General features: G+C 41.0%; 1 protein-coding gene across 7 annotated transcripts in view; it reads right to left on the bottom strand.

Moving 5' to 3' along the window:
• Klf12 (Kruppel like factor 12) overlaps positions 1-26,740 on the bottom strand; it is a 479,766-nt gene that overhangs the window by 119,557 nt on the left and 333,469 nt on the right. For all 7 annotated transcript variants that reach the window (XM_045145262.1, XM_045145261.1, XM_045145263.1 and 4 more), the window contains one exon: positions 5,647-5,782. In XM_045145262.1, the coding sequence (XP_045001197.1) occupies positions 5,647-5,782 (136 nt within the window). The remainder of the gene's footprint in view (positions 1-5,646; positions 5,783-26,740) is intronic.

Genomic DNA, 26,740 nt, shown 5'->3' with positions numbered 1-26,740 from the left:
TGATTCACCTATGTATTTGTTTTCTTTCTTCCTCCTCCTCCTTCTTCTTCTTTCTTTTTGAGAAAGAAGTTCTCACTCTGTAGTCCAGTCTGGCCTGGACCTCCAGCGATCTTTATGTTGCATCTTCCCAAGTATTGGGACTATAGAAATGAACCACCATACATGGCCCAAAACTTTGTGTCTATGAAGTTGATTGATATATTTTTTTAATTGATCACTAAGGACAAATAAATCCATAACAGAATGAATCAGGGAATTAAACAAAACCATCATCCAGCTAATCCAGAAGGCTAAAAACAATTAATGCCAAGGTTATAGAATTGATCTTTACTTATGCATTTACTTATGCATTTACACTTATGCATTGCATATCAAATGCCAATCACAAAGATATAAGAGTCACACACCACTCTCAACACAGTAACATCTCTGTAGCAGTTAATAGGATATCTTTTAATGATTCTCAAGAGTCACACATAAAACTTCTGAGGATATGCTATTACTTGCAAGCATATGTACATTATGTTAAGGGATAAAAATATCTCATAGCTACTTTCCAGTACAGTAATATCAGTGGAAATTTTATATGCTGTTGATGAATGAAAAGAATATATTTGATAAACCAATTTTGAAATATACAGATAAAGATACATATTATTATAAATAATAACATTCACATTAAAATGGATATTTTGCCGTATATTGGTGTTTTAAATATTTTCTTTTTATTTATTTATTTGAGAAAGAGAGAAAGAGAAAGACAAAGAAAAAGAATGGGCATGCCAGGGCCTTCACCACTGCAAATGAACTCCAAATGCACGAACGCCACTTTATGTACCTGGCTTATGTAGGTCCTGGGGAATTGAACCTGGATCCTTTGGCTTTGCAGGCAAGTGCCTTAACCATGAAGACATATCTCCAGCCAACATGTGTGTACTTCCTCAAAGAAACATCTAGATCTATACGTAGCTAGACTTCAATAGTCCACGCCCAAAAGAAGTATTAAGTAAAAACAATATTTTGAAAAAAAATTATGTGGTTTTTGGTGGAAGATTCAACAACTTTTTGTGGATTCTCATGAAAGGAGTGAAGATAGAAAAGGTGGCGAGGGAAAAGAAAAAGGTGTAAGAAGATAGAGGAAAGCAAGTATGGGCAAAGAGATTCAGTAACATCGGTGAGAATGAATGAATGAATGAATATTGCTGGCCAAATAAATTTTAATTTGGTAATTCATAAAATAATGCCAACATGAAGGGATTAGTCCAAGTTTATCACACTTTTCATCCTTAAGGATGGACCAATACCATCCTCCAAAGCACATAAAAGATTATGAAATTGGCATCCATGGCCTCAATTTGCTCTTAAATACCCAAAGACTGAATTAAAAAAAAAAAAATTTAAGGGAGAGAAAGGAGAGAGAGAAAGAGAGAGAGAGGGAGGGAGGGAGAATGGGTGCACCAGGGCCTTCAGCCCTCTAGACATACACGCCACCCTGTGCATCTGGCTTTACATGGGTCCTGGGGAACGAACCTGGGTCCTTTGGCTTTGCAGGAAAGTGCCTTAACCTCCAAGCCCTCCTTCCAGCCCTCAATGAGTGACCTTTTGACTCTTCTTTATTTATTTATTTTTTTTTTTTTCAGGCTTTAGCAGACTTCTGCGATAATGGTAGCCAAGCTACTTTACTTTGAAATAATTCATTGTAAATGGGAGTTTTCTAACTTTCTTCAAAACAGAAAAATAAAAACAGTAATAGGATAGCATTTACCTCATACCTGGAAGGAGGAAGTGCTTTTCTTATTTTCATTTTCACCACCCACACTGCTGCACCAGGCAAGACACTCACTTAGTCTCTAGGTACAGCCAGCTGACTCTCAAAAGATCACAATGCAAAGGTGTTTCTTAGTAGGAACTGAAGTGGGGATTGGAAAGTATCCCAAACCTAGCTAGGTTTAGGAAATGAAAATAGCTTCACCAGGGACTGCGAACATCAGGGAAAAGATCCTGAAGTAATTTAACCCTTGACAGCAAACTCATGAGTTTGCTCTGAATTTACCTCCAGCTCAGTCTTACCAGCCAAGAAAAGACGCCAGGCGCACACTGTGAAACACTCCACTCAGAAAGAGAAAATAGGATGGTATTATCCTTTGAACAGCTTGTCCTATTACTGCTGAACAGAAAGCAATTCTAAAAAAAATTTGTGGGATTGGAAATGTTAGGATATATGTTATACTAAAGCATACCAGAGCACATAATTTTCCTTCATTTTCCATCATTATAAACATAAAACAACAGTAACCTATTAATCTTATCTAATTAGTACTCTAATACCTGTGCCTTTGATTTCCTTATCTTTCCATAGGTTTAAATTACAGTAGGTTATTCTTTTTTAATGTATTTTTAAAATTTATTTGAGAGAGAGGCAGATAGAGATGAGAGAAAGAGAGAATGGGTGCATGAGGGTCTCTACCACTGCAAATGAACTCCAGATGCATGTGCCGCCTTGTGCATCTGGAGTACATGGGTTGTTGGGAATCAAACCGGGGTCCTTTGGCTTTGTAGGCAAGCGCCTCAACCACTAAGCCATATCTTCAGCCAGATAAATCCTTTGTTATTATTATGACTTCTGATAATGTGTTCTTTTTCTTAAAGTAGATTACATTTAAAGAATAAGTTGGAAGAATAGAAAGTCTAAAATTATATCACCCAAAGTGTATGCTTGCAAGGGCTCAAAGCTCAAATACACACAGAATTCAAGATAGCTTATAGTATAGATAGATATACTTTTAAACCCTAATATAAAAGAGGAGGGAAGTGGGTGTCTCTTCTTGAAGGATGACAGACTTGCAGACACTAACTGATTTTTAAATGAAGAATCATGATGTTTGGACTAGCTGTGAAGAGGTCTGAAATAAACAATGGGATATGTAAATTCCAACTATATGTGATTTTTCAAAAAAAAAATAAAGAGAAAAAAGTACTAAGATAAGTTTATTTATTTCCCAAAATATACAAGTTATTTTTCTTCATGAAAAGTGTATTTCACATAAGGCTTCTAGTAAAAATAGAGGGAGGGGACTGGAAAGCTGGTTTAGCGGTTAAGGCGCTTGCCTGTGAAAGCTAATGACCCCTGTTCTAATCTCTAGATCGCACATTAGCCAGATGCACAAAGGTGAGGCACGCACAAGGTCGCACATGCCCACTCAGTGGCACAAGCATCTGGAGTTCAATTTCAGTGGCTGAGGCTCTGGTGTGCCAATTTTCTCTCACTCTCTCTGTCTCTCTGCAAAAAAAAAAAAAAAAAAAAAAAAAGGAAGAGAGCCCCTCAAATGTTGTAATCAGCTTGAATATAATGGACAATCAACCATTTAAAAATGGCATCATTTTAGCAGACATAGGTAGCCAAAACATTCTCACCTGGTCCTCCACCCCTTATCTGTTCCTCCTCCATTTCACTCTTACAGAACTTATCCTATCTGCATCCTTATTCTATCAACTTGAATATGGGTAAGTCAGCAAGTGCCTTGGGAGTGTCCATTTTCATATGCTGTCCATTTATACTTAAGTTTCTATTCTGCTCATATTAGAACAGATTGTGAATGTTGGGAATTAAGAGAAATAAAAAAGAGATACAAATGGAGGTTCTGGGTAACAAAACCAGGCTCAATCTTCAGAAACATTGGTCTCATAATTTGCTCTCACCATGCCCCTTTAACTTTTATTGTCCAAACCTGTATCTCATGATTAAGTTGGCCAAGTTGTCAAGGGTAATGGTGGTACATTACCATTGAGAGAGGGTGAGAAGAGCAAAACACAGACGTGCCATGAGCTGCTGAAAGTTGGCCCTTTCAGAGTTGCTGAATACATGTCTTTTTCTTTCTCTCTCTCTCTTTTTCTTTCCTTCCTTCTTTCTTTCTTTCTTTCTTTCTTTCTTTCTTTCTTTCTTTCTTTCTTTCTTTCTTTCTTTCTTTCTTTCTTTCTTTCTTTCTTAAATAGATAAGGGGGTTCATTCATCCTCCTGTCAATCTTCTTGAAGGAACTCCTTGTTTATCTTCCCCTCCTCACATCTGCCTAACTCTACACTGGTGAGTGAAACTCAAACTCATTTATAAAAAGTCCACCCCCAGCAATATTCCATCCCTCTACTTATGGAATTTATGTACTAATCTCTACTTATCGCTTCCCCTTAAGCTGTTCCCTCTCTTCCATCCCCTGTGGTCCCTTCTAGCTTCCTGGTCTCTACGACTGACTCTTAGTCCAAGTTGTAATTTTGTTTTCAAAAAAAAGTCATGAGTATGATGTATTTGTCTCACAATAAAATCTTCTTTGATATACTGCTATAAATCTGGAAGTTCCTATATACCCAAGAGCTTTCTGTTGGGTAGCCCTTTGCATCATCTGACGGCATCACCTCCCCTCTCACACACATGTGCTTACACTTGAATAACTGTTTATTAACCACTGAGAGGTCCTGGCATTCTAGAGCTTCCCACGTGAGAGCTCAGCCTCCCTTGACTAATCCTTTAATGAAGACACAAAACAGACAAGAACAGTAAATCGTGCTTCTTCTAATACACATGTAAAACTTTTGCAGTAGTACCAAGGGTAAGCATTTGGCACTCTTACCCCGAGCACCGTGACTTGAACGTGTATGCAGAAAGTAGATCAGAGAGGCACCACTGACATGTAGAACTTAAAGCAATGTTTAACCCATCGAGTAGAATGGTGGTTACCAAAATATGGGGTGGAGGATGACAGAGAATAAGGAGATGTGGACCACAAGAGTACAGACTTACGGTTACAAAACACATGAATTCTGCGGATACAAACAGACATCGTGTTGGCTACAACTAACATTGTCCTGTACACTGAAAACTTGCTAAGAAGTAGATGTCAAGGCTTCTCACCAAAACAAAGTACCTAGAGAAGTGAGGGATATGTTAATGACTATGGCAATCCTTTCACAGTATATATGCCTTGTCACATCAGCAAATTGTACACATTAAATATATAAAAGTTTACAGGTCACTAAAGTTCAAAAGAATATTCTACCAAAAAGATAGAGCCGTGGACTAGCATGGGTGTAATCCTAGACAGAGTTCACAATGACAGGAAAGCAGCTGTTTTCAATAAACAAGGGGTGACATCCAATGCCAGGGTCTGGGTGAAAAAAGAAAGGGGGGGGGGCAATCCTTTAATAGTACATATGATCCCTATGTTTCAATGTGTTGACATACTATCTTTCGAACTTAAATCTTCCAAAAAACGATTCTGTAGTTTCCTATGGAAAGACCTAGGAAAAGAAGATAAGGATACTCGCCATGTTCATTGGCCTGGATTTTGTACATGAATAATGATGATGATAATTGGCGAGTGACATTCAAAAAGACCATTCTTTTTTCCAGCTCAGAAGGGCACAAGAGTTGTTAGAAAGGACGCATGGTGGTATTTATCTCGGCAGAACACAAACTCCCCACTCCTTCAAGACACTCCATTCTCCGTCTTCATCAGGCCCAGGAGCACACAGCCAAGTGGTCGGAGGCAGCACAGAACTAGAATGGCCTGTCTAGGGACTTGACATGGCACAGTCCCCATTATCCATCCATCACCTTGGCAATTCTTATTTCATCCTGAGAACAAGATACTTACTCTTGGACTGCTCTGGCTATGGAAAGGGCCGTGGATCCAGTCTCATTAACGCTATCTAAGGTCACATTTGGCAGGTCATCATCGTCACTGTCACTTTTACTTTGTCTGGGAGATAGGCCTCGGGGGTCCATTTGTGCTGGAGAAAAAAGGCATATATAATGAATTAAAATTAGTGTGCAGAATGGAACCTTGTCCTGGACCAACATCAAGCATGGAATATCTCCTCTGTGCATTTCACACATATGGAACTGTCTAGATGTTTCAGAATTAGTGAACACCATGCATTTTATGCACTGAGCACTCAGTGATACCTTTGCCTTCCTCATTTGATTCACAAAACACCTCTGTCAGCTCCCAAGAGTTCCAGATATGATCACAGAGTAGATGCTGTACAGTTTACAATATTGGCAACCTCTTCTGCCCCGTGGCTTCTCTGTCTTTTGCTCTTACTGGCAGCCTTGTAAGCCATGTTCATTAGTACTTTCTTTTTAAAAAAAAATATTTGACAGAGAGAAAGAGAGAGAGAGAGGGAGAATGGGTGCGCCGGGGCCTCCAGCCACTGCAAACGGACTCCAGATACGTGTACCACCTTGTGCATCTTGCTAACATGGGTCCTGGGGAATCGAACCTGGGTCCTTTGGCTTTGTAGCAAGCACCTTAACCACTAGGCAATCTCTCCAACCTTCACTTGTACTTTCTTTGAAGGCAGAGAGCATGAGATGGAGGAGGTATTATTTGCTTGATGCTCTCATATAGAAGTTTAAAAAAGAACAAGGTTAAAATGACTAAAATAAAGTGTTAGGTACATTTTTTTTGTACTTCAGTGAACTTTCGTCTCACAGTTCGCTACGGCGGCAGGTGGAAGACTGAATGCATGAAGGGCTGACGAGGCAGCATGTGGGGTGTCTGTCCCGTGTCCTAGAATGTACTCTCTCATCTCCATCCCGATTCTGTCCTTCCAGAAGCCATTTCCACATCATTTCTGCTCCTACTATGAATTTGGCAAAGCAAGAAACTAATATTCTGACCTTGCTGGTCAGGGCCTCCCAACGACTTCAATGGAAAGTTTGCTGTTAACATGTGATATAAACCATCATCTTACAAATTAGATTTCTTTTCCACTTCATTTTCTCTGGAAACAGCCTCAGCAGCCACTTCTAGACTTGCCATCAACCCGCCAGCAGAAAACAAGACTACCTCCTCAATTAAAAGAAATGTATCAGTTCCACTGGTAAAATTAATGACCTCAATGCACCCAATCTAACCCAGATTGTTACTCTGCAAAGGTGCCTCATGGAAGGTTTCTAGAACCACCACCGTTTGCTAAGATATGCAAAACGCACTTCAAATGAAGGTTACAAAGACATTTAGGAACAGATGTACTCCAAATCATGGTACAATGACAGTTAGGAACAAACACATTTAAAATTATGGTTAGAACGGCAGTTTAGATATAATTGGAAGAATGATTCTCCTTCTCTGAAATCATATTTTTTTAGGTTACTGTGTATCATCCACCTCATGGTGGACCTATACAGACATGCTGATTTTTCATTATTTTTTAAACACAAATGGACAATTTTATATGACTTTACAATATTTACACTACAGTTGGACAATCTAACCCTCAAGCATTTCCACACAGTCCTAATCAGAGTGCTTTAAACCACTTGGCTATCCTGGCTGCTAATTTCCACGTATTCCTAACTGCAGGAACTGGTATTAGTCACTTCTAGAATAGGATAGTGTTATTCGACCATATGTTCTGCCTCTAAGTACATATAACTAAAAATGTGTTGTACAAAATAAGAGTGCTTGGTAAGTCTTGAATGAAAAATCCAAATAGCCCATTTCATTAATCCTCAAATTCTTCCTTTGCCAAGAGGATGGCAGATAAGGAGACATGTTAGTCTGTCAAAACTCAAGAGGAGGGGTCCTTTGGGGGGGTGGGCAGAAGGATGTTATTGGCATTTTGTAGCTGAGAAGTCAAGAACATTGCTAAAATATTTTGCAATAATCCAGGATACTCCTCCACATTAAATAATTTAAATATCAATTGTACACAGGCTGAAAATTTGATTTCGGAGTGTGATATATGTAAAGGTGTCATATGTTGCAATTTTATTTTTGGGTTTCTGGGTCAAGGCACCTAAACAAAGGCAGATGATGGCAAAAAAGTTGTTTATCTTGGCTCACAGTCTTGAGAGGACGCTCCCGATGGCAGGGGAAAGGGGAGCACGAGAGCAAGCTGGACAGCACCTCTGCCTCGGCAGGTGGGACGGTGCCGCTTGAGAGTCAAGTTCTGGCAAAGGGGAGCTCGCTATTGCACCCCTAAACCCGGACCCAACAGCCCACCTCCTCCAGCATGATTTTGCCTTCCAAATAGCCATCAGCTGGGGACCAAACACTCCAAACCCATGAGTTTAGATGGCAAATCTGATTCCAACCACCACACATGTTACAATGTTGAATTGGCATTGCAATATTCTAGTTTCAAAGTCAGGAACAATGAAATGCAGATTATATACATATACATACATATATGTATATATGTATGTATATATATATATATATGTGCATGTGTGTGTATGTGTGTATATATATATATATACATACACACACACACACACACACACACACACACACATATATATATATACACATACACATACACATATATCTGCATTTCATTTATTTCATATATTTGGTCTTGTCCTCAAAACACCTAACCGTTGCATGACTCTGTAATGAGAACTTTCCCAAGGCCAGTGTCAACCTCCTCAAATACCAGGGAGGATGAAGTAACATTCCCAAAGTGGCACACACTTAGGCACCAAAAGACTTGATTTTCTATACAACCATTAGAGATGTGACACAGAGAGATGTTGAAGCCATCTGCAGAGCAAACGAAAGAGTTCCATCACTAATTGGTCACACACGGCTTACCTGGCCTGCCATTCTAATGGCACTGAAGGTGTCCTATCATTTAAGATTTGCTTGGCTCAACAGAACCTGGCTCAAGCTTATATCCAAATGAACTTATATTATCAAATTTATATTAAAGGAGACAGAGGGACTGGAGAGATGTCTTAGTGGCTAAGGTGCTTGCCTGCAAAGCCACAGGACCCAGGTTCCATTCCCCAGGACCCATGGTAGCCAGATGAACAAGGGGATACAGGCATCTGGAGTTCGTTTGCAGTGGCTGGAGGCCCCGGCATGCCTATTCTCTGTCTCTTTCTCCCTCCCCTTTCTCACTCTCTTCCTCTTTCTCTGTCCAATAAATAAATAAATAATAAAATGAACATAGTCATGCATCACTAACGTCAAAGATTCTAAGAAATGTGTGGTAAGGCAATTCCGTTCTTGTGCAAACAGAAAGCACACTTGTGAAAACTAAACGAGATGGCTAGGTGACATAGTCATTTGGGACATACTGTTAATTGTTGACTGGCACGTCTAGCGGTATGTCACTGTACTTCCTGGAATGCCACCGAGCAGCGTGCAGAAAGTAAAGATTCACATCCAGTTTGCAACTCTAGGAACATGCAGAGGCATTGCAGCCAGGGCTTCATAGATACTTTTCTACTCTGAGCAATTCTGTTCTAGAATGATTCATTTAACAACTGTTTATAACTATTCAAAGCCTGCCAAGGAAATGAGTACCAGGTCCATCAAGGCTTCCAAATTCCACACTGTGTGGTGTTACATATGCTTGTGAACGCCACTGCCGTAACCGCGGAAGTCACGGAAACATCGTGTACCCCGAGACTTTTGCCAAGATATCAAATGGCCAAAGAGCAGAGAAAAAAATCTGGTGGTGCCTTTTTTTTTTTTTTTTTTTTTTTTGTCAAAATCAAGTGGAATTCTCGAACGTAAGTAATGCAACTCTAGCCTGATGCAGGCAGTTAACCAAGGAGCAATCTGTCTGGAGTTCAAGCCTAATTGTATGAAACATTCCAGATGACTTTGTGTGAGAGTCGGTACATGATCATCTGAATTATGTGATGTTTATATCTAACCGAAAGTATAAAACCTGTTAAATATGATATCCTTTTTGATGTACTTTTCAAGAGCATCATAATTGAGGATTTCTTTCCAATATTTTCAATAAATATTATGAAATACAACTGCTGCCATCAGGCTGGGACATTTTTTTTTTCTTTTTACCCATACCTTCAGCCAAGCTGAGGAAATAATTAGAAAGGCTTTTGAAAAAAATTTGCATTGCTGATTAGGTCAGATGATTAGCTTTATCTACATTCTCGCATAATCCCACTCTATTTTTATTAAATGTGGAATGGAGACATCTAACCCAGTTAACCTCCATTAGTCTTTGCACATCTGAACCCACTTTGGGAAGATATAATTCTCTTGGGTGCTCATTCAGGGACAATATGTAAGTTTACTGAGCATCCAGAACATGTGCGTATGTACATACACACACACACACACACACACACACACAAGCGTGCGTGCATAAAAAAAAAAAAACAACTTCTCTAAGAAGGGGATGATCTATAAACAGCTGAAAAGAATATACCTTTAAGACTTTATTTCATTTAAATAAATAGGTACCAGCTTGTGAATATGAACTCCCTGGAGTTGGAGGCATCATTCCGGAACATGACAAGTCTCAAGGAGTTAACTGCCACATTCCAATACCGGAAGTTACGCCTACTGACTTTCACATACCTATGAGAGATTCCTATTAAAACCCTCAGTATATCACATCTTGTAGTACCTCTGCCCTTCTGTGGTCACTTTCACACAATGACTGCACTGGACTTTATGGTTTGATATGGCTGATGGGAAATTATTAAATGTGACACAAGGAGAGGTCTGAAAAGCACTTGCCCACTGTGGCTTGTGTTCTGAGAGACTGCCTGCCCCCCATAGAAGAAGCCCTGAGGTCACCCATAGGAGACCACTGTTCAGCTGCCACCAGGGAAGTGGCCACATTATAGTGACCAGCCACATTCTAGCTGTCAGTAACTGTACTCCGAGACTTCCAGGGGAAGACCACATGAACACAATCTGCCTAGACTCATTCTAAATTTTTAAAAATATTTAACTTTTTTTTATTTGAGAGGGAGATAAGATGATAGACAAATAGATAAGATGATAGACAAATGACAGATAGATAGATAGATAGATAGATAGATAGAGAGAATGGGTGTGCCCGGTTTATAGCCACTGCAAATGAACTCTAGATGCATGAGCCACCTTGTACGCCTGGCTTTACATGGGTGCTAGGGAATACAGGACCATAAGCAACTGAAACAGCTGCTGTTTGATTCGACTTAATTTGGGGTGATTTCTTAGACAGTATGTCCCATTACTTGCCTGCTTCTTCTGTAGAGAGCCTAGAAAGAATATAGACAAAAAAATGCTTCCAGCACAGCTCGCCTCCTTACTCTTGCTGGCTCTCCACCCAGGTGGCAGCCTGACTTTTAGTGACAGAAATCCAAGAAATCGGGATGGAGAGATGGCTTAGCAGTTAAGCGCTTGCCTGTGAAGCCTAAGGACCCCGGTTCGAGGCTCGGTTCCCCAGGTCCCACGTTAGCCAGATGCACAAGGGGGCGCACGCATCTGGAGTTCATTTGCAGAGGCTGGAAGCCCTGGCGCGCCCATTCTCTCTCTCTCCCTCTGTCTGTCTTTCTCTCTGTGTCTGTCACTCTCAAATAAATAATTAATTAATTAATAAAAAATATTTAAAAAACAAACAAACAAACAAACAAAAGAAATCCAAGTGGGATGTTAATATACAAGGGGATTACAAGCTACACACCACACGTCCATTACCTTATTTTTCTACTCAACATATTAAAAGTCTATTTATAGGTGTTCTGAAATTGGTAATATTGTTCCCAATCCCTAATATTACTCACTCAAGAATGCCCTCCCTTTCTTTTACATGCGTGGGTGCACGAGGGTGTGCATATTCATGTATGTCAGGTGTACACGTGGTGTGTGTGGGTATGTGAGCATATGGGTGCATGTGTATGTGATGCCCAGAGCACATTGTTTGGGGGGTCATTCCTCAGAAACTAGACTTAAAAAAAAAATTGATGGAGGCTCTCTCCCTGGCCTGGAGTTCAGTGAGCCTCAGGGCTTTGCCTGTCTCCACCTCCCCAAGGCTGAGATTATGAGAGCATGCCAAGAAATGTGGCTTTTTCCTTGGGTTCTGGAGATGGACTGAGATATCTCTTCATCCTGAGGTTCTCCCATTCCAAGACTGTCAGGTTACTACTCAGGTCAGTAAAGGTTGCAGCACAATTCTCCAGTTTAGACTTCTCAGGGAGCCCAGGGGATAGATCTTCCCAGTCCTGTGATTCCCCCAAGTCCTGGGCCTTTTCAAAGCACTTAAACTTTTTTTTTTTTCTTCTTCTCTCACTGTGTAATAATGGGGCTGACACATGACACCAATGTGCATTCTCAACATCATCTCAGCCCAGTCCGGTGCTATTCCTGTATCAGAACAGTTCAGTAGAAAATAACCCACACATTCATCTCTTCATAAGGGAAGTTTGCCCACAAATCATATGAAATGTGAATGTTGCACCAATCTGTGAATATAGCCTCAAAAACTTACAAATTAGCCTCTCCTAAGGAAAAAAAGGGAGGGGGATAGGGCTGGAGAGATGGCTTAGGGATTAAGGTGCATGCCTGCAAAGCCTAAAGATGCACAAAGGTGAAGCAAGCACAAGGTGGCACATGCCCACTAGGTGGCGCGAGCATTTGTCATTTGATTGCAGTGACCGAGTCCCTGGTGTGCCAATTCTCTCTTTCTCTCTCTCTCTCAAAGAAAAAAGAAAAGGGGAGTGCTGAGGGCGAGACTCGCTGAAAGTGCTTTCTTGGCATGTCCAAGGCCCTAGGTTCAGTCCTGAGCACTATACCAAATCAATACATAGATAAATAAGTGAATGACTCCCAGGTTGAGACACAGCATCTGTTTCTCTCTGCCTATCAGGGTGCCAGGGAGAAAAGTGTGTACACCGGCCGGGGTGCCAGGCAGTGGGTGGGCAATGGCAGAGTGCTGCCGGGCACATCTTCTCCCTTTGTCAGCCACTCTCACTGCGTCTCCCTGCAGATGTTCTTCAGGCTTTGCCTGCCAAGGCTGGATCATGTCCCAGTTAGGGAAGTGCTGGCTTCCATTAGAGCTGCTGTTCATCACAGAAAGAAGGGCAGTGGAGGAATGAGGAGGAGAGGTAAGGGAATGTCTGGGAGGAGTGTGTAGTGTGGGGTACAGTGGGAAAGCTCATAGTTTCTTGGGGTAGCAGGGTTCTGGTTCAACACTGCCTAGGCAGGAATGGTTTCAAAACAGATAGGCTGGAGAGATGGCTCAGCTGTTAAGGAGCTTGCCTGAAAAGCCTAACAACCCAAGTCTGACTCCATAGTAGCCACGTAAAGCCAGATGCGCAAAGTGGCACATGCCACTGCAGTTAGCTTGTAGCAGCTTCAGGCTCTGGCGTGCCTTTCTCAGTCTCTCTTCTCTGTGCTTGCAAATAAATAAATAAAAATATTTAAAGGTAGGGGGTGTAATGGGGGGGGGCAAGGGTCCAGAAAAGTTCTTGAACTCCAGCCCCTATTCTTTAATCTAAGAATTAAATAAAAAAGAAAACTGAGAGGGTTAAGTATTAAATCATTATATTTATTGAGGGAAGTAGAGCCAAGAAAAGGCACCCATGTGGCCAGAGATCCCACAAGGAGGACCTGGGGGAGAAAGTGAGGAAAGAAAAGAGCAAAGAAGGTTCAAGGAGCTCCTGCTATGTGGGGAGGGAATAAAGAACCCATGCAGAGGGTAAGGTGAACCAGAGGGCAGCTGGCTGGCTAGGGATAGGTGCTGTCTCAGGAAGAGATTAGCTCTGGCACCAAGTTCTGGGGACTGAACTTCACCAACCACAGTGTTTAACTCCTATGAAAGACCTCCCTCTGGGTGGCTGGGGGGGATCCTGACTGTGGAAAAATAGGTCTGGGGCACTAGGTAACAGATAAGAAGTCAGGTCATCTTCGATTTCTAGCAAATGCAAACTTTCCTGCACTTTTCACCTTCAGGGGTCCAGTCAGCCTAAGTGTACCCCCTCTCAGGGGGAAGAGTCACACAGCTCTATGGAAAATGCATGGCTCTGGCTTCAGATAATATGAAGTGACTTCTGGCCATGTCACTTGTTATGAACTGACCTTGGGCAATTGATTTCACACCATTAACCCTTAGTTTCTTGTGCCATGGCTGTTGTGACAATTAAAGGAGATAATTAATACATGCAACATATTTAGTAGTCCCTTCCTGGGACTCAGGAGTCAACTGTCACCTCGTTTATTGTGCTGGGAAAGACAATGTTTCATGATTGAGGTACACAACAGGGTATATAAATCGATCACCAATTCCAGAACTGCTCCAGCTGGGTCGATTTCTCGCTACAGGTTCACAGACTAAAAATATCTTACAGAGGAAGAACACACATCAGGTACTATATCAAAATATGACACATCTTGATTCACACATTCATTTATGCATTCAGTCAGTTGATACCCAGGGGAGCTCACAAGGTACTTGGTGCTTTCTGAGTGCTTGCAAAAGAGCAGGAAGCAAGGTAGATGAAAATGCGTGCCTTCAGACTGGTGGTGTGGGCAGGTGATATAAGAGACAGAGAGTCAATAAATAAAGGGAAACACAGTCTATCATACAATGTAAGTGCCACGGTGGGGGGGGGGGGCAAAAACAGGAAGCAGGGGAGACAGACAGGTGGTGCTGAGGAGCGTGTGAACAATATCAGGGACTGGAGCCAGAAAAAACCTCCTAGGAAAGACTACATATGAGCAGTGACTGAAGGTACAGAAAGAAGCTAGAAGTCTTGGGCTGGCTTGTTTTGGTTTGGGGTAAAGGCCAATGGAGGTCCAACAATGCAAAGGCACTGAGGTAGGTATGTGATCTGATGTTGAGGATCCTATGGGGAGGTGGCTATAGGCAGAATCACCAAAGGGAGAAAGAAGAGATGAAGATAGGGATAGAGCAGAGAATGAACTGATTTTTTTAAACATTGTTAATTAATTAATTAATTAATTTGACAGAGAAAGAGGAAGAGAGAGAGAGAGAGATTGATTGAGAATGGGCACAACAGGGCCTCCCACTGCTGAAAACTAACTCCAGACGCATGCTTCCCCTTGTGCATCTGGCTAACGCGGGTCCTAGGGAATCGAACCAGGGTCCTTTGGCTTTGTAGGCAAACACCTTAACTGCTAATCCATCCCTGCAGCCCTGATCTGATTGTTTTTGAAGGTTTCACTGTGTAGTCCTGGCCTGCAACCCGTTATGTAGCCCAGGCTAGCCTCGGACTTCCAGTTATCCACCTGCCTCTGTCTTTTGAGTGATGAGATTATAGGCGTATGTCACACAGCCAGTTAGAGATCATGAGTTCAACTGTGGATAAGAAGGGACACTATTATAAGGAACCAGGGTAAAGAATGGCATAGTGAGAAATAGGTGACAATAAGAATCCCCCAACTGTGTGAGCCTAGGGACCAGGCTGGAGACACACGTGGGAATCATCAGTGATGATATTAACATTCACCATAAGTTGCAGGAAGGCTGGGGAGATGGCTCAGCAGTTAAAGGCACTTACTTGCAAAGCCTGCCCATGAAGGGTTCAATTCCCCAGTACCCGTGTGTTGCAGTCTGCTTCATGTTGCTGAGATGAACATCCCACCAGACTCAGTGATGGGAGGAAGGGGTTGATTTTAGGTTACAAATCCAGGGGACGTAGAGAGAAACAATGGCCGCACCAGCTCTAGCAGACACAAAACTGCCAGAAATCAAATTGCTCTGTCCACATCTTTGAGCTGGAATCTGATCCGTCCCTGCAGTGCCATGCCCCTTCTAGGAGGAATCTGCCTCTCAGGGCCTGGAGCTGCAAACTTAATTTTAATAAAATGTCTCATTCTAGGGTGGGACATCCAGTCATATTCAAACCACCACGCCATGTAAAGCCAGATGCAGAAAGTGCTTGTTGGGCTGGAGAGATAGCTTAGCAGTTAAGGCACTTACTTGTGTGCAAAGTTTAAGGACCCAGGTTTGATTCTACAGTGGCCACGTCAGCCTGATGCACAAGGTGGCGCATGCATCTAGAGTTCATCTATAGTGGCTGGAGGCCCTGGTGCGCCCATTCTCTCTCTCTCCTCTCTATTGGTCTCTTTTTACCTCTCTCGCTTCAATAAATAAATAAGACAAAATATTACAAAAAGAAGCTTATTGAAGCCTTTTCTCTTTAATCATGATTTCTTGCAGGCTGAGTAAAGTAGCTCAGTACATTTATGACTATTTTAATATGTGAGGACCTTCATAATACATTTGTCCAGCCAATGCTCTGACTTGCTTTGCTTGTTAAAATCTGTGGCTTACTTTTCTAGTCCATGGACACATAGGATGACAAAAACTTCCAGAAGAAAATACAGTTTCACTCACACTGTGGTGAACTCTAAGACCAGACTTCTCTCTCCAGGGCCCAAGTGTGCTGACGGCTTCTGTGACTAACCTAGCCTTCTACTTCTATTACTTTTTCTACTGCTAATGAGAGAGTGTGCCTCCACAGAGCAGTGGGGTGAGTGTCCACGGAACCCCCAATGAAGACTTACCAATTCAGTCAATCTTATAAATCCTGGGTAGTCTGTAGATATCATGTGCAATTGATTCATTTCCCCCAATTCCTCTCTGTATACTTGACAGTGTAATGGCTACTGCTACCATTATATTAAAAATATATATATAAGCAACAAAACAAAAAAACTAACCTCACACAATTCTTGCAGTTCCCAAGGGCAGAACACACGTCTTCATGTTACTGGACCTCTGTACAGTGTTCAATGCTTTAGTCCAAGGCTCCCTCCCTTCATTCTCATTCCAGCTTCTTATATTATAACTCTCTCCCTCCTGTGGTGTTAGGGATGGGTAAATTAAGGCCTAAGGGACTTGCCACTTGCTCTCACAAATGACGTTTGATTCAGCCATGTTCATTTATTTTGTATCAGGTCACTTTAGTGCTATAATAACAGGATCAAGAAGCCACCATGGAGTCAACCCACAGGGCTTGCCATGAAGTATTCTGTGACCACTTAGAGAAAGGCTTTGCAGACTCTCTAACAGACAGGTATTGCGCTGTTTCTCCCCCCACCCCCCGCCCCATCACCTGTCCTCAGGTAATCCCAGAGTCTTCTATTCCTGCATGCCCCTACACATCAGTTTGCCTTCCACTCTTCACTACTAGATCTTTCCATAGCTCTGGTAATAAGCTTCTCTGCAACTATACAATTTGAAAGTTTTCAGCATTTCAGTCATACCTGTATTGGATGCACACTCCCAGCTCTCACCTCAAGACATAAGTTCTGACTCAAGACAGATGTTTTCTCTTGGGTTCTGAATGTCAGCGGAGAGATGTGTCTTTTCTCTTAGGTTCTAAACCTTCATTCAGTTCACTGATCTCCATATTACCAGCAAAGAAGCAGCTAATTGTCCTTGTTTTCACTGCTTTCACCCTTCTTTTTTTTTTTTATTCCTGGAATCTTTCCCTTTCTTTTGAAGAAACTTTTTGGTGCGTGTGGGTGTGAGTGTGCGTGCGTGCTACACTGTGCGTGCGGAGGCCACAGGACAACCGTTGGGTGTCAGTCCTGACTTTTCACATGATGCCTCATTCTCATTGTTGTTCACCCCAAAATGCAACCTAGTGTCACAGGGGGCTTCCAGAAAATTCTCCCCTCTCTGGGTCCCATCTCACAGTCAGCGGGCGGGGTTGAGAAAACCACACGGCTTCTGGCTTGTATGGGGGTTCTGGGATCTGAGTTTGGGTTCTCAAGACTGAATGGCCAGTAATTTGTCCATGGAATTGACTTCCCAGCTCCATCCTCTTCTTTTCTTTCCTTATTGCTTTTACTGACATTCCTCAAAACCCTGCTACATACGTTTGCCCCATATAAGATTTATCTAGGTAACAATACGCATAAGACTTTCTTCAAACATTCCTCCTTTGACATTCTTGAACTTTTTCTAGTACCTAACACATAAGGCTCAAGAGTCCCTCATAACTATTCTCAAATACTTTTATTCCTTCAGAACTCTTTGGAATCTTACTACCATAGCCTTGAAATTCAGCTTTACCCTTACACAGTTCAGCTAGGAAACATTGACCTTTCCTGTAGCATAGCTTCTTCTTAAATGTTGCCATGTTCTTTTAAAATTTTTATTTATTGATTTATTAGAGAGAGAGAGAGGGAGAAGAAAAACAGACAGAGATGGTGCATGCCAGGGCCTTTAGCCACTGCAAATGAACTCCCGACTCATGTGCCACCTTGGGCATCTGGCTTTATGTGCATCGTGAGGAATTAAACTGGTTCCTTAGACTTTGCAGACAAGCACCTTAACCACTGAGCAATCTCTCCAGTCTCATGTTACCACAGTTTTAAAAGGGTCATACTTTGTATGGTAACATTTTGCAGTATTCTGCATTTCCTGTTTTCAACAGTCATTAAGACATACCTGTTTCACACCTCACATTATCTAATCTCTGTAAGAGCAGAAGCTGTATGATTACCCCTTTAAACACCATAAAGGTAGTGTTGCCTAATGAATACAGTGAAATAACCACAAAATATCGCTTAAAATTATCATAGCAGTTTCTGATTGGCAAGACTTTCTGACACAGAATGAAGAAGCTTCTAATATACATTTTATTTAAAAAATTACATTCTGAGTTACGTTCTAACATTAACATTTGTGGAGAGGGAAAGTCACTATCATTAAATTTCAATTACTCTGTAAAGTCTGAGATTATTATATTTTTGGTTCGAACAGATCATAGGATGGCACGGAAATGGAAATCTTCATAATTTTTATTCAAGTGAGGAAATGATTTTAAATATCTCCTTATAGTTCTCTTTTCTATCACAGGAATTGCTGCTCTGAATGGTTACAAAAAGGAATAGCACCCCTTGGGACACGATTTAAAAATTGGTGTCTGCCAACATCATCACAATAGTGCTGGAGGTATCATCTTTTGTTTCTTAAGAATTATGTAATAATTACTGTTCCAAATGGAAAAATTACTGTTCTTGTTTATAAAATAAAATTGAACATGGATTTACAATTTCCTAGTGCTGCTTTAGGTCCCAGAGCACAAAATCTTTTGTGATTAAAAAAAAAAAATCATAGGCTAGAGAGACGGCTTATTGACTAAGGTGCTTGCCTGCAAAGACTAAGGACCCAGGTTAAATTCCTCAGAACCCACCTAAGTCTGCTGCCCATCATGACTTATGTGTTTGGAGTTCATTTGCAGTGGCTAGAGGTCCTGGCATACCCATCTTCTCTCATAAATAAATAAAAAACAAAAATATTTATATAAAAAAAAAATCACACAAACTTCCACAAGCTTTTCTCACTATTACGGTACCCTATCCTGCTCTCCCAAACTCTAGGGTCTCTGTGGATATTCCTGCCCCACTATCGCCCTCTCTACCTTGCCAGCCATTGCAGCTGCTCTGAAACCCAGCCAACCAGCTCCAATTGATTCATTCCAAATGGAATGCATCTCAGGCAGAGAAGGATCACGATTCTTAATAGTGGAGGATTTTGTGGTGAGGACATAGGGGGAGGAATGAAATCACCACACTCATGTTCATCTATAAGCACAGAGAAAATTTTAGTGTGAATCCATGGCCACTTTTTTTCATTTTTCCTATTTTATATAGTTGGTTGTTTTGCTCTCAATTTTCTGGCTTGCGGATTAGGTAAAATTGAATGCTTTAATAAACAGATTGAGATCTGGAATAATAACTTAAAAATATTTTGTTTTATTTTTATTTATTTGAGAGAGGGAAAGAGGCAGAGTGGGAGAGAAACAATGAACACCAGGGCCTTTAGCCACTGCAAACCAACTCCAGAGGCATGTGCCATCTTGTGTATCTGGCTTACGTGGGTCCTGGGGAATTGAACCGAGGTCCTTTGGCTTTGCAGGCAAGCACCTTAACTGCTAAGCCATCTCTCCATCCCCTAGTACAATAATTTTAAGTACTACTGAATTATGAACCTGGTCTGAGGATCCAAGAAATACTTAAGAAGGAATGGAGAAATCTGCCCTGAACTTACGTGGTGTCTGTCAGTTCCTTCTATGGACAGCAGGTCGGCATGCAAGAAACTTCAGAGCAGGTTCTCTATGATATTGCCACCCACAGGAGGGCTAGGAGCCAGGCATGGTAGTGTATACCTGCAAGCTCATCATTGAAACTGAGCAGGAGGACTGCCAAGAATTTGAGGCCAGCCTGTGCCCTGAAGTAAGTGCCAGGTCAGTTGGGGGCTACAGATCAAGACCTTGTCTAAAGAAGCAAGCAAAGAAACAAAGATTTATCTCAAATGTAGAATTTTCATCTAAAACCCAAGACCCCAGATTCAAGTGTGAACGCTTCCTCACCAACAGGCATGCCCACACAAATAAAAGAGTGAAAGGGGGCTGGAAAGATGGCTCAATGGTTAAGGCATTTGCCTTCAGAGCCTAACGACTCAGGGTTGATTCTCCAGTACCCACTTGAAGAGAGTTTTGTTGACAGCGGCTACAGGCCTTGGCGTACCCACTCTCTCTGTGTGTCTGTCTTTCTTTATTCTTCCTCTCTTTGCTTTTAGACAAATAAATGAAAAATTGAAGAAGTGAAAAGGTCAAAACAAATTGACATGAGCACTACCATGCCACAGTGCAAATCATGGTTTCTGGTCCCTCTATCACTTTTTAGTCAGTTTTATGTGCACGACCCCTTTAAGAAACCACCTAAATCTGTTAGATAAATCCACATAGGTTACCCCATCTCTCTCTGTCTCTGTTTTTCATTCCTTCTCTGTGTGTGTGTATGTGTCTCAAATATACAGATTAATAGAATACTTTAGAAATATACAATAGAGGAGGCGGGCAGATCGCTCAGTGGATGAATCCCAAGGCCTTGCACATAGATAAAGATAAAGTGTTTACCATGTAAACATGATGACCAATATTTAGACCCCAGAACCCATATCTGAGCAAGATGAAGTAGCTGGTGTTAATAGCCCCACAGTCCACAGGACAGGAGGTAGAGGTAGGAGAATCGGAAGCTTAGAAACCAGTTAACCTCGGGTGTGCCCTGAACAAGAAACCCTGTCTTGAACAAGGTGCAATGTGAGGGTTTTCTTTGCTCTACAGCATGAATATGCCCACAATCTTTTACACTACACACACACACACACACACACACACACACATACACACACACACACACACACACAATAGCAGACATCCTTGCCATCCTTGAATGTCAGGCCAAAGGCCATCAGAAATACTCAAAATATTGAATTATTTATTCCTGCTGTAGGAGTTCACCACAATTTCACCTGGTTAAATCTCTTAATTTTTGCTTCTGCCCTCTGCTTCACGTTCTTTCCCTCTGTGGCTTGGGGGATGAGCCCATGTGTCCTTACACCCTGCAATACATTTTTTTTTCTTTTGGTTTTTCGAGATAGGATCTCACTCTAGCCCAGGCTGACCTGGAATTCACTATGGAGTCTCAGGGTGGCCTCGAACTCATGGCAATCCTCCTACCTCTGCCTCCCGAGTGCTGGGATTAAAGGCGTGCACCACCACGCCTGGCCCGCAATACATTTTCACCAAGAATACCTCTCCCTTTCTCCTGCCCCACTCCTCTTTCTCTTCTGCTTATTATCTTTCCTTTGTGCTATTTCGGGGATGAACCCCAAGGCCTTACACGTGCTAGGCAGGTGCTCTACCCTCAAGAGGGACATATTTTTTTGCACATCCTCCTATCATACCTAAAAGGAAATCATGACAATTTTCTATTTCACTTGATTCACTGGCTACCCAGTCAGCATTTCCCAAGGTACCGTGCGGGCCACAGTCAGGAGGCATGTGCTACCGCAAGGAGCTTCACGGATACACTGACTCCTATGCAGAGGATTCTAATTTGCAAGTTAATAAATGTAAGCACCATCTGACAGATGTGTGAGAATCAGATGCCTTCGATTCCGTGTGCGTGCTATGTTCTACTGTGTTCCAAATCATGACCAATATGGTCAAGGGACAAGCCCTTGGCGAACACAGTTACAATATGTCTTGCAACGCTGGGACAGGGCACAGAAAGGCCACACCAGTCTTTCTGCTTTCCTAACTTTACACCGAGTTTGCATTAGCTTTTGCAATGAATTCGGCTCCATTCCGAAAGAGGAGTGTGTTCCCAAAGGAGCCAGGGCGAGGATGAAATCTCAGGCTTCTCACAGGCAAAAATGCCTGGCATATTCTGTGATGCTTCAACTTGGAAGTGTGATGCCATTTATTTATTTATTTATTATTTGTGGTAAAAACCAGTGACTAGCAGAGGATATAACTTAGTTGGCAGAGTGCCTGCCTAGCATGCTCCAAGTCCTATGTTAGTCTTTTCTGCCTCCAGCATCATGTGAAAAACAAACAAACAAACAACAACAACAAAAAAAAATGGGTACAATAGATGACACATGCCTGTAATACCATTGCTCAGAAGGTATATAAAGAACTAGAGGCCACCTGGTATAGAGAAGACCCTTTCTCAAACAAATCAAAGCAAAAATAAAGCAATGGCATTTAGGCTTGGGTAACAGTTAGGGTGCGCACTGTCAAGCATTCTGAACATTGGAGCTACTTTCCTCAACCAAAGCTGCCAATTTATGTCAGCATGAAACGCTGGCTGTTCCTGGGGCCGAAGTGAGATCTGAGAGTCTGGGTCTCTCATTATAATACAGACAAGCTCTCCTGCCACTGGGAGAGGAGACGTGCCTCCTGTGTGTCTGTCGCTGGGAGACCTTCTCTCCCACTCCCCACCAAAAGAAACACAAGTATGTCTTGTATTAGCCCTTTCAACTGGGTGGTGACGTCTTTCTCTGTAAATCGGAATTTTTTAAAAAAATGAACAGGTCATCCATTTAGATTTATTTTAGGAGAGAATATAAGATTGGTTTTCTGACATTTCTTGTTGGTGACAGGGCCTGTCATTCCTACATTCCTTTACAGATTATCTTTTGAGATGCTCTGGATGACTCATGCTCGGCAAGTTCTCCGCTCTGTGTCAACATGTGGATTTATTTTAACTTGTCTGTGTTGAGGTTCATAGTTGCCTTTTCTTTCCAAAATGTTAACACATCTCTCTGAATGCATTTTCTAAACTCTTCTTGTCTTATAGACATATAGTCAATATAATTTGGAATACTTCAATTCATGTTTCTTTCTTGCTTAGTCAATGTTTTTTACTGTGTCATTTTCTTATTATAACCTTTCAATACAAATATTTTTTCTATTGAACATTTTCAGCATGTTTCCATTTCCAAAACAAGAACCTGAGAAATATTTGAGATTCACCCTTTCCTTCACCCTTGCAACCCACGTGGCCTGTAAGTTCTATCATATTTTGATGGGCATGTCCTCTGCCTCAGTCCTCATAAATTCTCACTTCATTATCAGAAATAGCATTCAAACTTATTTATTTCCTCTGTAATTCACTCTTTTCCATCCCTCCACCCAGGGACTTCAATATTACCATGTTACCATTCATCTACTTCTATTTTTTTCTCCCTGTACCTTTCAGGAAATACAGACTTCCTAACTTCTTGTAAAAGTCACATCCATGGATATTGTACCTCAGTGCCACTTACAAATGTATTTCATGTCAATCTATCAACATATCTATCCATTACTTGCAAGGTCTGTCACTTACCGGAAGGCAGTTCATTCTTTCATACATCCATGGCTTTGTATATTTTTAAAGGGTTTATGTCATTCTGGATATTGTGACTTGTCCTGTCTATGTGTCACAACCACTCCCAACTACTGAGCCTCCCGCTCCTTTCTCTGTTGATTTCCTCTGGGTGTCTATGCTTATCTGTATCACAGAACTTGGTTTTCTTTTTCTTTTGTCACGTGTATGTGTGGGTGTGTGTATGTGTGTGGTGTGCATGTGTGTTCAGGTGCTTGCGTACGTAAGGGTAGGTGATAGAGAAACAGACAGTTGATGCTGGGTATCTTCGTTTATTGTTGTCCGCTGTATTTACTTAGGTAGGATCTCTAGCAGAGCACTGGGATTATAGCTTAAACTTGATGAACTAGTCAGCTTACCAGGGGCTCCACTGTCTCTAGCTCTTGAGTGCTAGGATAACAGGTATGTTGCCACAGGTATCTGGCTTTATGGAGGAGCTGGTTCCTCTGCTTGCACATCAGGGACCTTACCCAGTGGATCATTTCCCCATACGATGTCTTATTCATTTTTTTTTTTAAATATGATTATCCATTTGACTCTTGGTTTGTTGTGTGTGTCATCTGAACACTTTACATCTGTTTAAGTCAGGAATTTACACTAACAATAGGACTACATGAATAAAATGGAATACAGGGAATTAGTGGGTAAGGCAAAAGTTTAAGAAAATGGCGATCAAGCCACGTATGGCAGCGCATGACCGTAATCTCAGCACTCAGAAAGATGAAACAGGAGTTGCAAGTTTGAGGCCAGCCTGGAATACATAGTGAGGAAGTGGCCAGCTAGGAAGGCAATCACCATGACCCTGTTATAACTGAGTGTATATGGGCTGGGGAAGAGGGAGATAAAGATTTTAAGTTTTTGGCTTTGTTAGCTCAACTTTTATTTAGTTTTGAGAAATGAACCAGAAAACAACAAAAATTAATTAGTCATATAATCATATTTATTTAAGTAACAAACATGAAGATAATATTTAAGAGGATCCCTGTTTGTTTGGGACAGTATCTCATATAGACTAGGTTGGCCTTGAACTCACTATATAGCTAAGGATGGCCTTGAACTCTTAATCCTCTTACCTATGCCTCACCAGTGCTGGGATTATAGGTATAAAACATAAATTCAGGCTCTCATTTTCTTAGTTAGATGGTATCATATAAGGAATAAAATTCAAAAGTTTATACCAATGTCAAGTGACTTTTTTCCATTTATAAAATACAATGGTTCCTTATAATATTTTATATGTATATATATATATATCCACATATATATCTCTATGTCAGTATTAAATTCTATTTTGAGCATATTATAACATACCCAGATATGAGATGGACACAGCATTGGAAACCACACAGACAACAAAGGCCTTTCTAAGCAAATTGACTGTCTGGATACTTATACAAATCACAGCTAAAGTACCAATAGAATAATGAGGCTCATTGGTATTTCTTTTACATTTTTTACCTCTTTCCTGGAATAAGGTATTGTGATGGCTTGAATTTACAGACCCATAGTCTCAATCAATTTTGATTACACTCCCTACTCGAGCCCTTAGCACACAGATCCCTATTACGAAGGGGCAGGTCACTGGGGGTAGATATTGGAGTACAGCCCTAGTAGATACGTTCAAAGCAGCTGGAGCTCTGGCAATTCATGCTTGCTGGTGTTGGAGTTTGCTTGCTGTAATTGTCTCTCTCTGCCTGGATTGATGGAAGTAAGCAGCTTCTTCTGCCATGATGGAGTTTCCCCTGAATTTTGTAAGTCAGAAGTAAACCCCTTCCTCCCACAAGCTATGTCTGGTTGGATGTTTGTCCCACTAATGTGGAGCAGACTGCAATAAGTATGCATTAAACAAGCAGCACTAACAAGTACAGTGTGAGTTTGTTATGGTATACTCTTGCTAATGTTAAGGATCATAGCATTCCTGATGGTTATCATTATAAATTCAAAGTATAACACCAAAGAAAAAGAATATAGATTTAGTGGCTTATTTCAATTTGTAAATGCAGAAATTATAAGCTTCCATTCAAAATCAAATCACAAAAAAATTTAGTTTATGTTACCATTGAAAGAGGGTTTGTTTTTAATTATGAGGGACTTACTATGGTGATTAACATTAAAAACGACCACAATTTGCCATGGAAGGGGAAAAAAATTGCATCTGCTAATAGTTGTACTAGTTGCATGGAAGATAATGAGATAATAAAGCACATAATTGGAGGTTATGCTACCTTGATTACTGCAGATTATACCAATGGGTACAATAAAGACAGGGAGTAGTGTATAGACCGCTACCACCCATTTGTTAGATGCAAGTGTATTACATCCCATGAAAATACTGTCTTTGGGTACTCAATGAAATATACTGTCACATGTGCCAAGATACACAGGGCAGCATGCATGGCATTTTACTTTTTGACAACTCTAACAAAGAGTTAAAAGCTACAAAAATTCAGGAAAGATACAATAATAAAACCTGTCAATTGTCAGCTCTTATTATGGAGCTGCTCTTCATAACCAAACACATATTTTTCTGGAATTTATTTTCCAATTTTGAAGAAAGCATTGCTGAACATCTGCTACATAAGCTAGGATAATTCCGAAGCTGTGATGTTGTGATGATTATTAGCTATTGGCTACTGCTCAGAATTTTATTGAACTCATTAATCTATGAAAAATAAATATAATTGTAATGGCAATAATAAATGTTGGCTTAGCTTTTATTTAGTTTTTTTTTTTTCTTTGAAAATAAACACTATCAGAAAATGAGGCAAGACAGAACAGGCATGTCTGTGTTGTGTGTATCTTTCTAAGCAATTTCCTCTTCAAAAGAGCTCCAGGCAGGGGCCAGATATGTCTAAAAATGACACAGATGTCGATCTCTGAAACTCAGTGAAGCACACTTTGATGAAATTTCCCTACACCTAGAAATGTTAACCTACAGCTTGAGGCTGTTACATGCTACAAGATGTTAGAGAAACAGAAAAGCATCACATCACAGGCCAATGTCAACATGTAGCTACATAGGATTACTTCATACCATCCATCCATATTCATGCACATATACACTCATACACACATACTCACACACACACACAAGCACACATACACACACATACACACTTGGTGTGTGTGCAGACTGGATATATTACCAATCTTTAACCTTGACAGAAAACTCACACAGGTTTTAAAAATTGCAATATTTCACATTTAAACTGAATTTCTCCAGGAATTTGGAGCTTTAGTATGGTCAGTTTGCCTAGATATTTAAGGGATTTTAATTTAAACTTCAAGGTCA

The sequence above is a fragment of the Jaculus jaculus genome, chromosome 3 (assembly GCF_020740685.1).
Source record: "Jaculus jaculus isolate mJacJac1 chromosome 3, mJacJac1.mat.Y.cur, whole genome shotgun sequence".
Classification (NCBI taxonomy): domain Eukaryota; kingdom Metazoa; phylum Chordata; class Mammalia; order Rodentia; family Dipodidae; genus Jaculus; species Jaculus jaculus.
The sequence above is the reverse complement of the archived record's forward strand: the minus strand, read 5'-3'. Positions and strand labels throughout refer to the sequence as shown.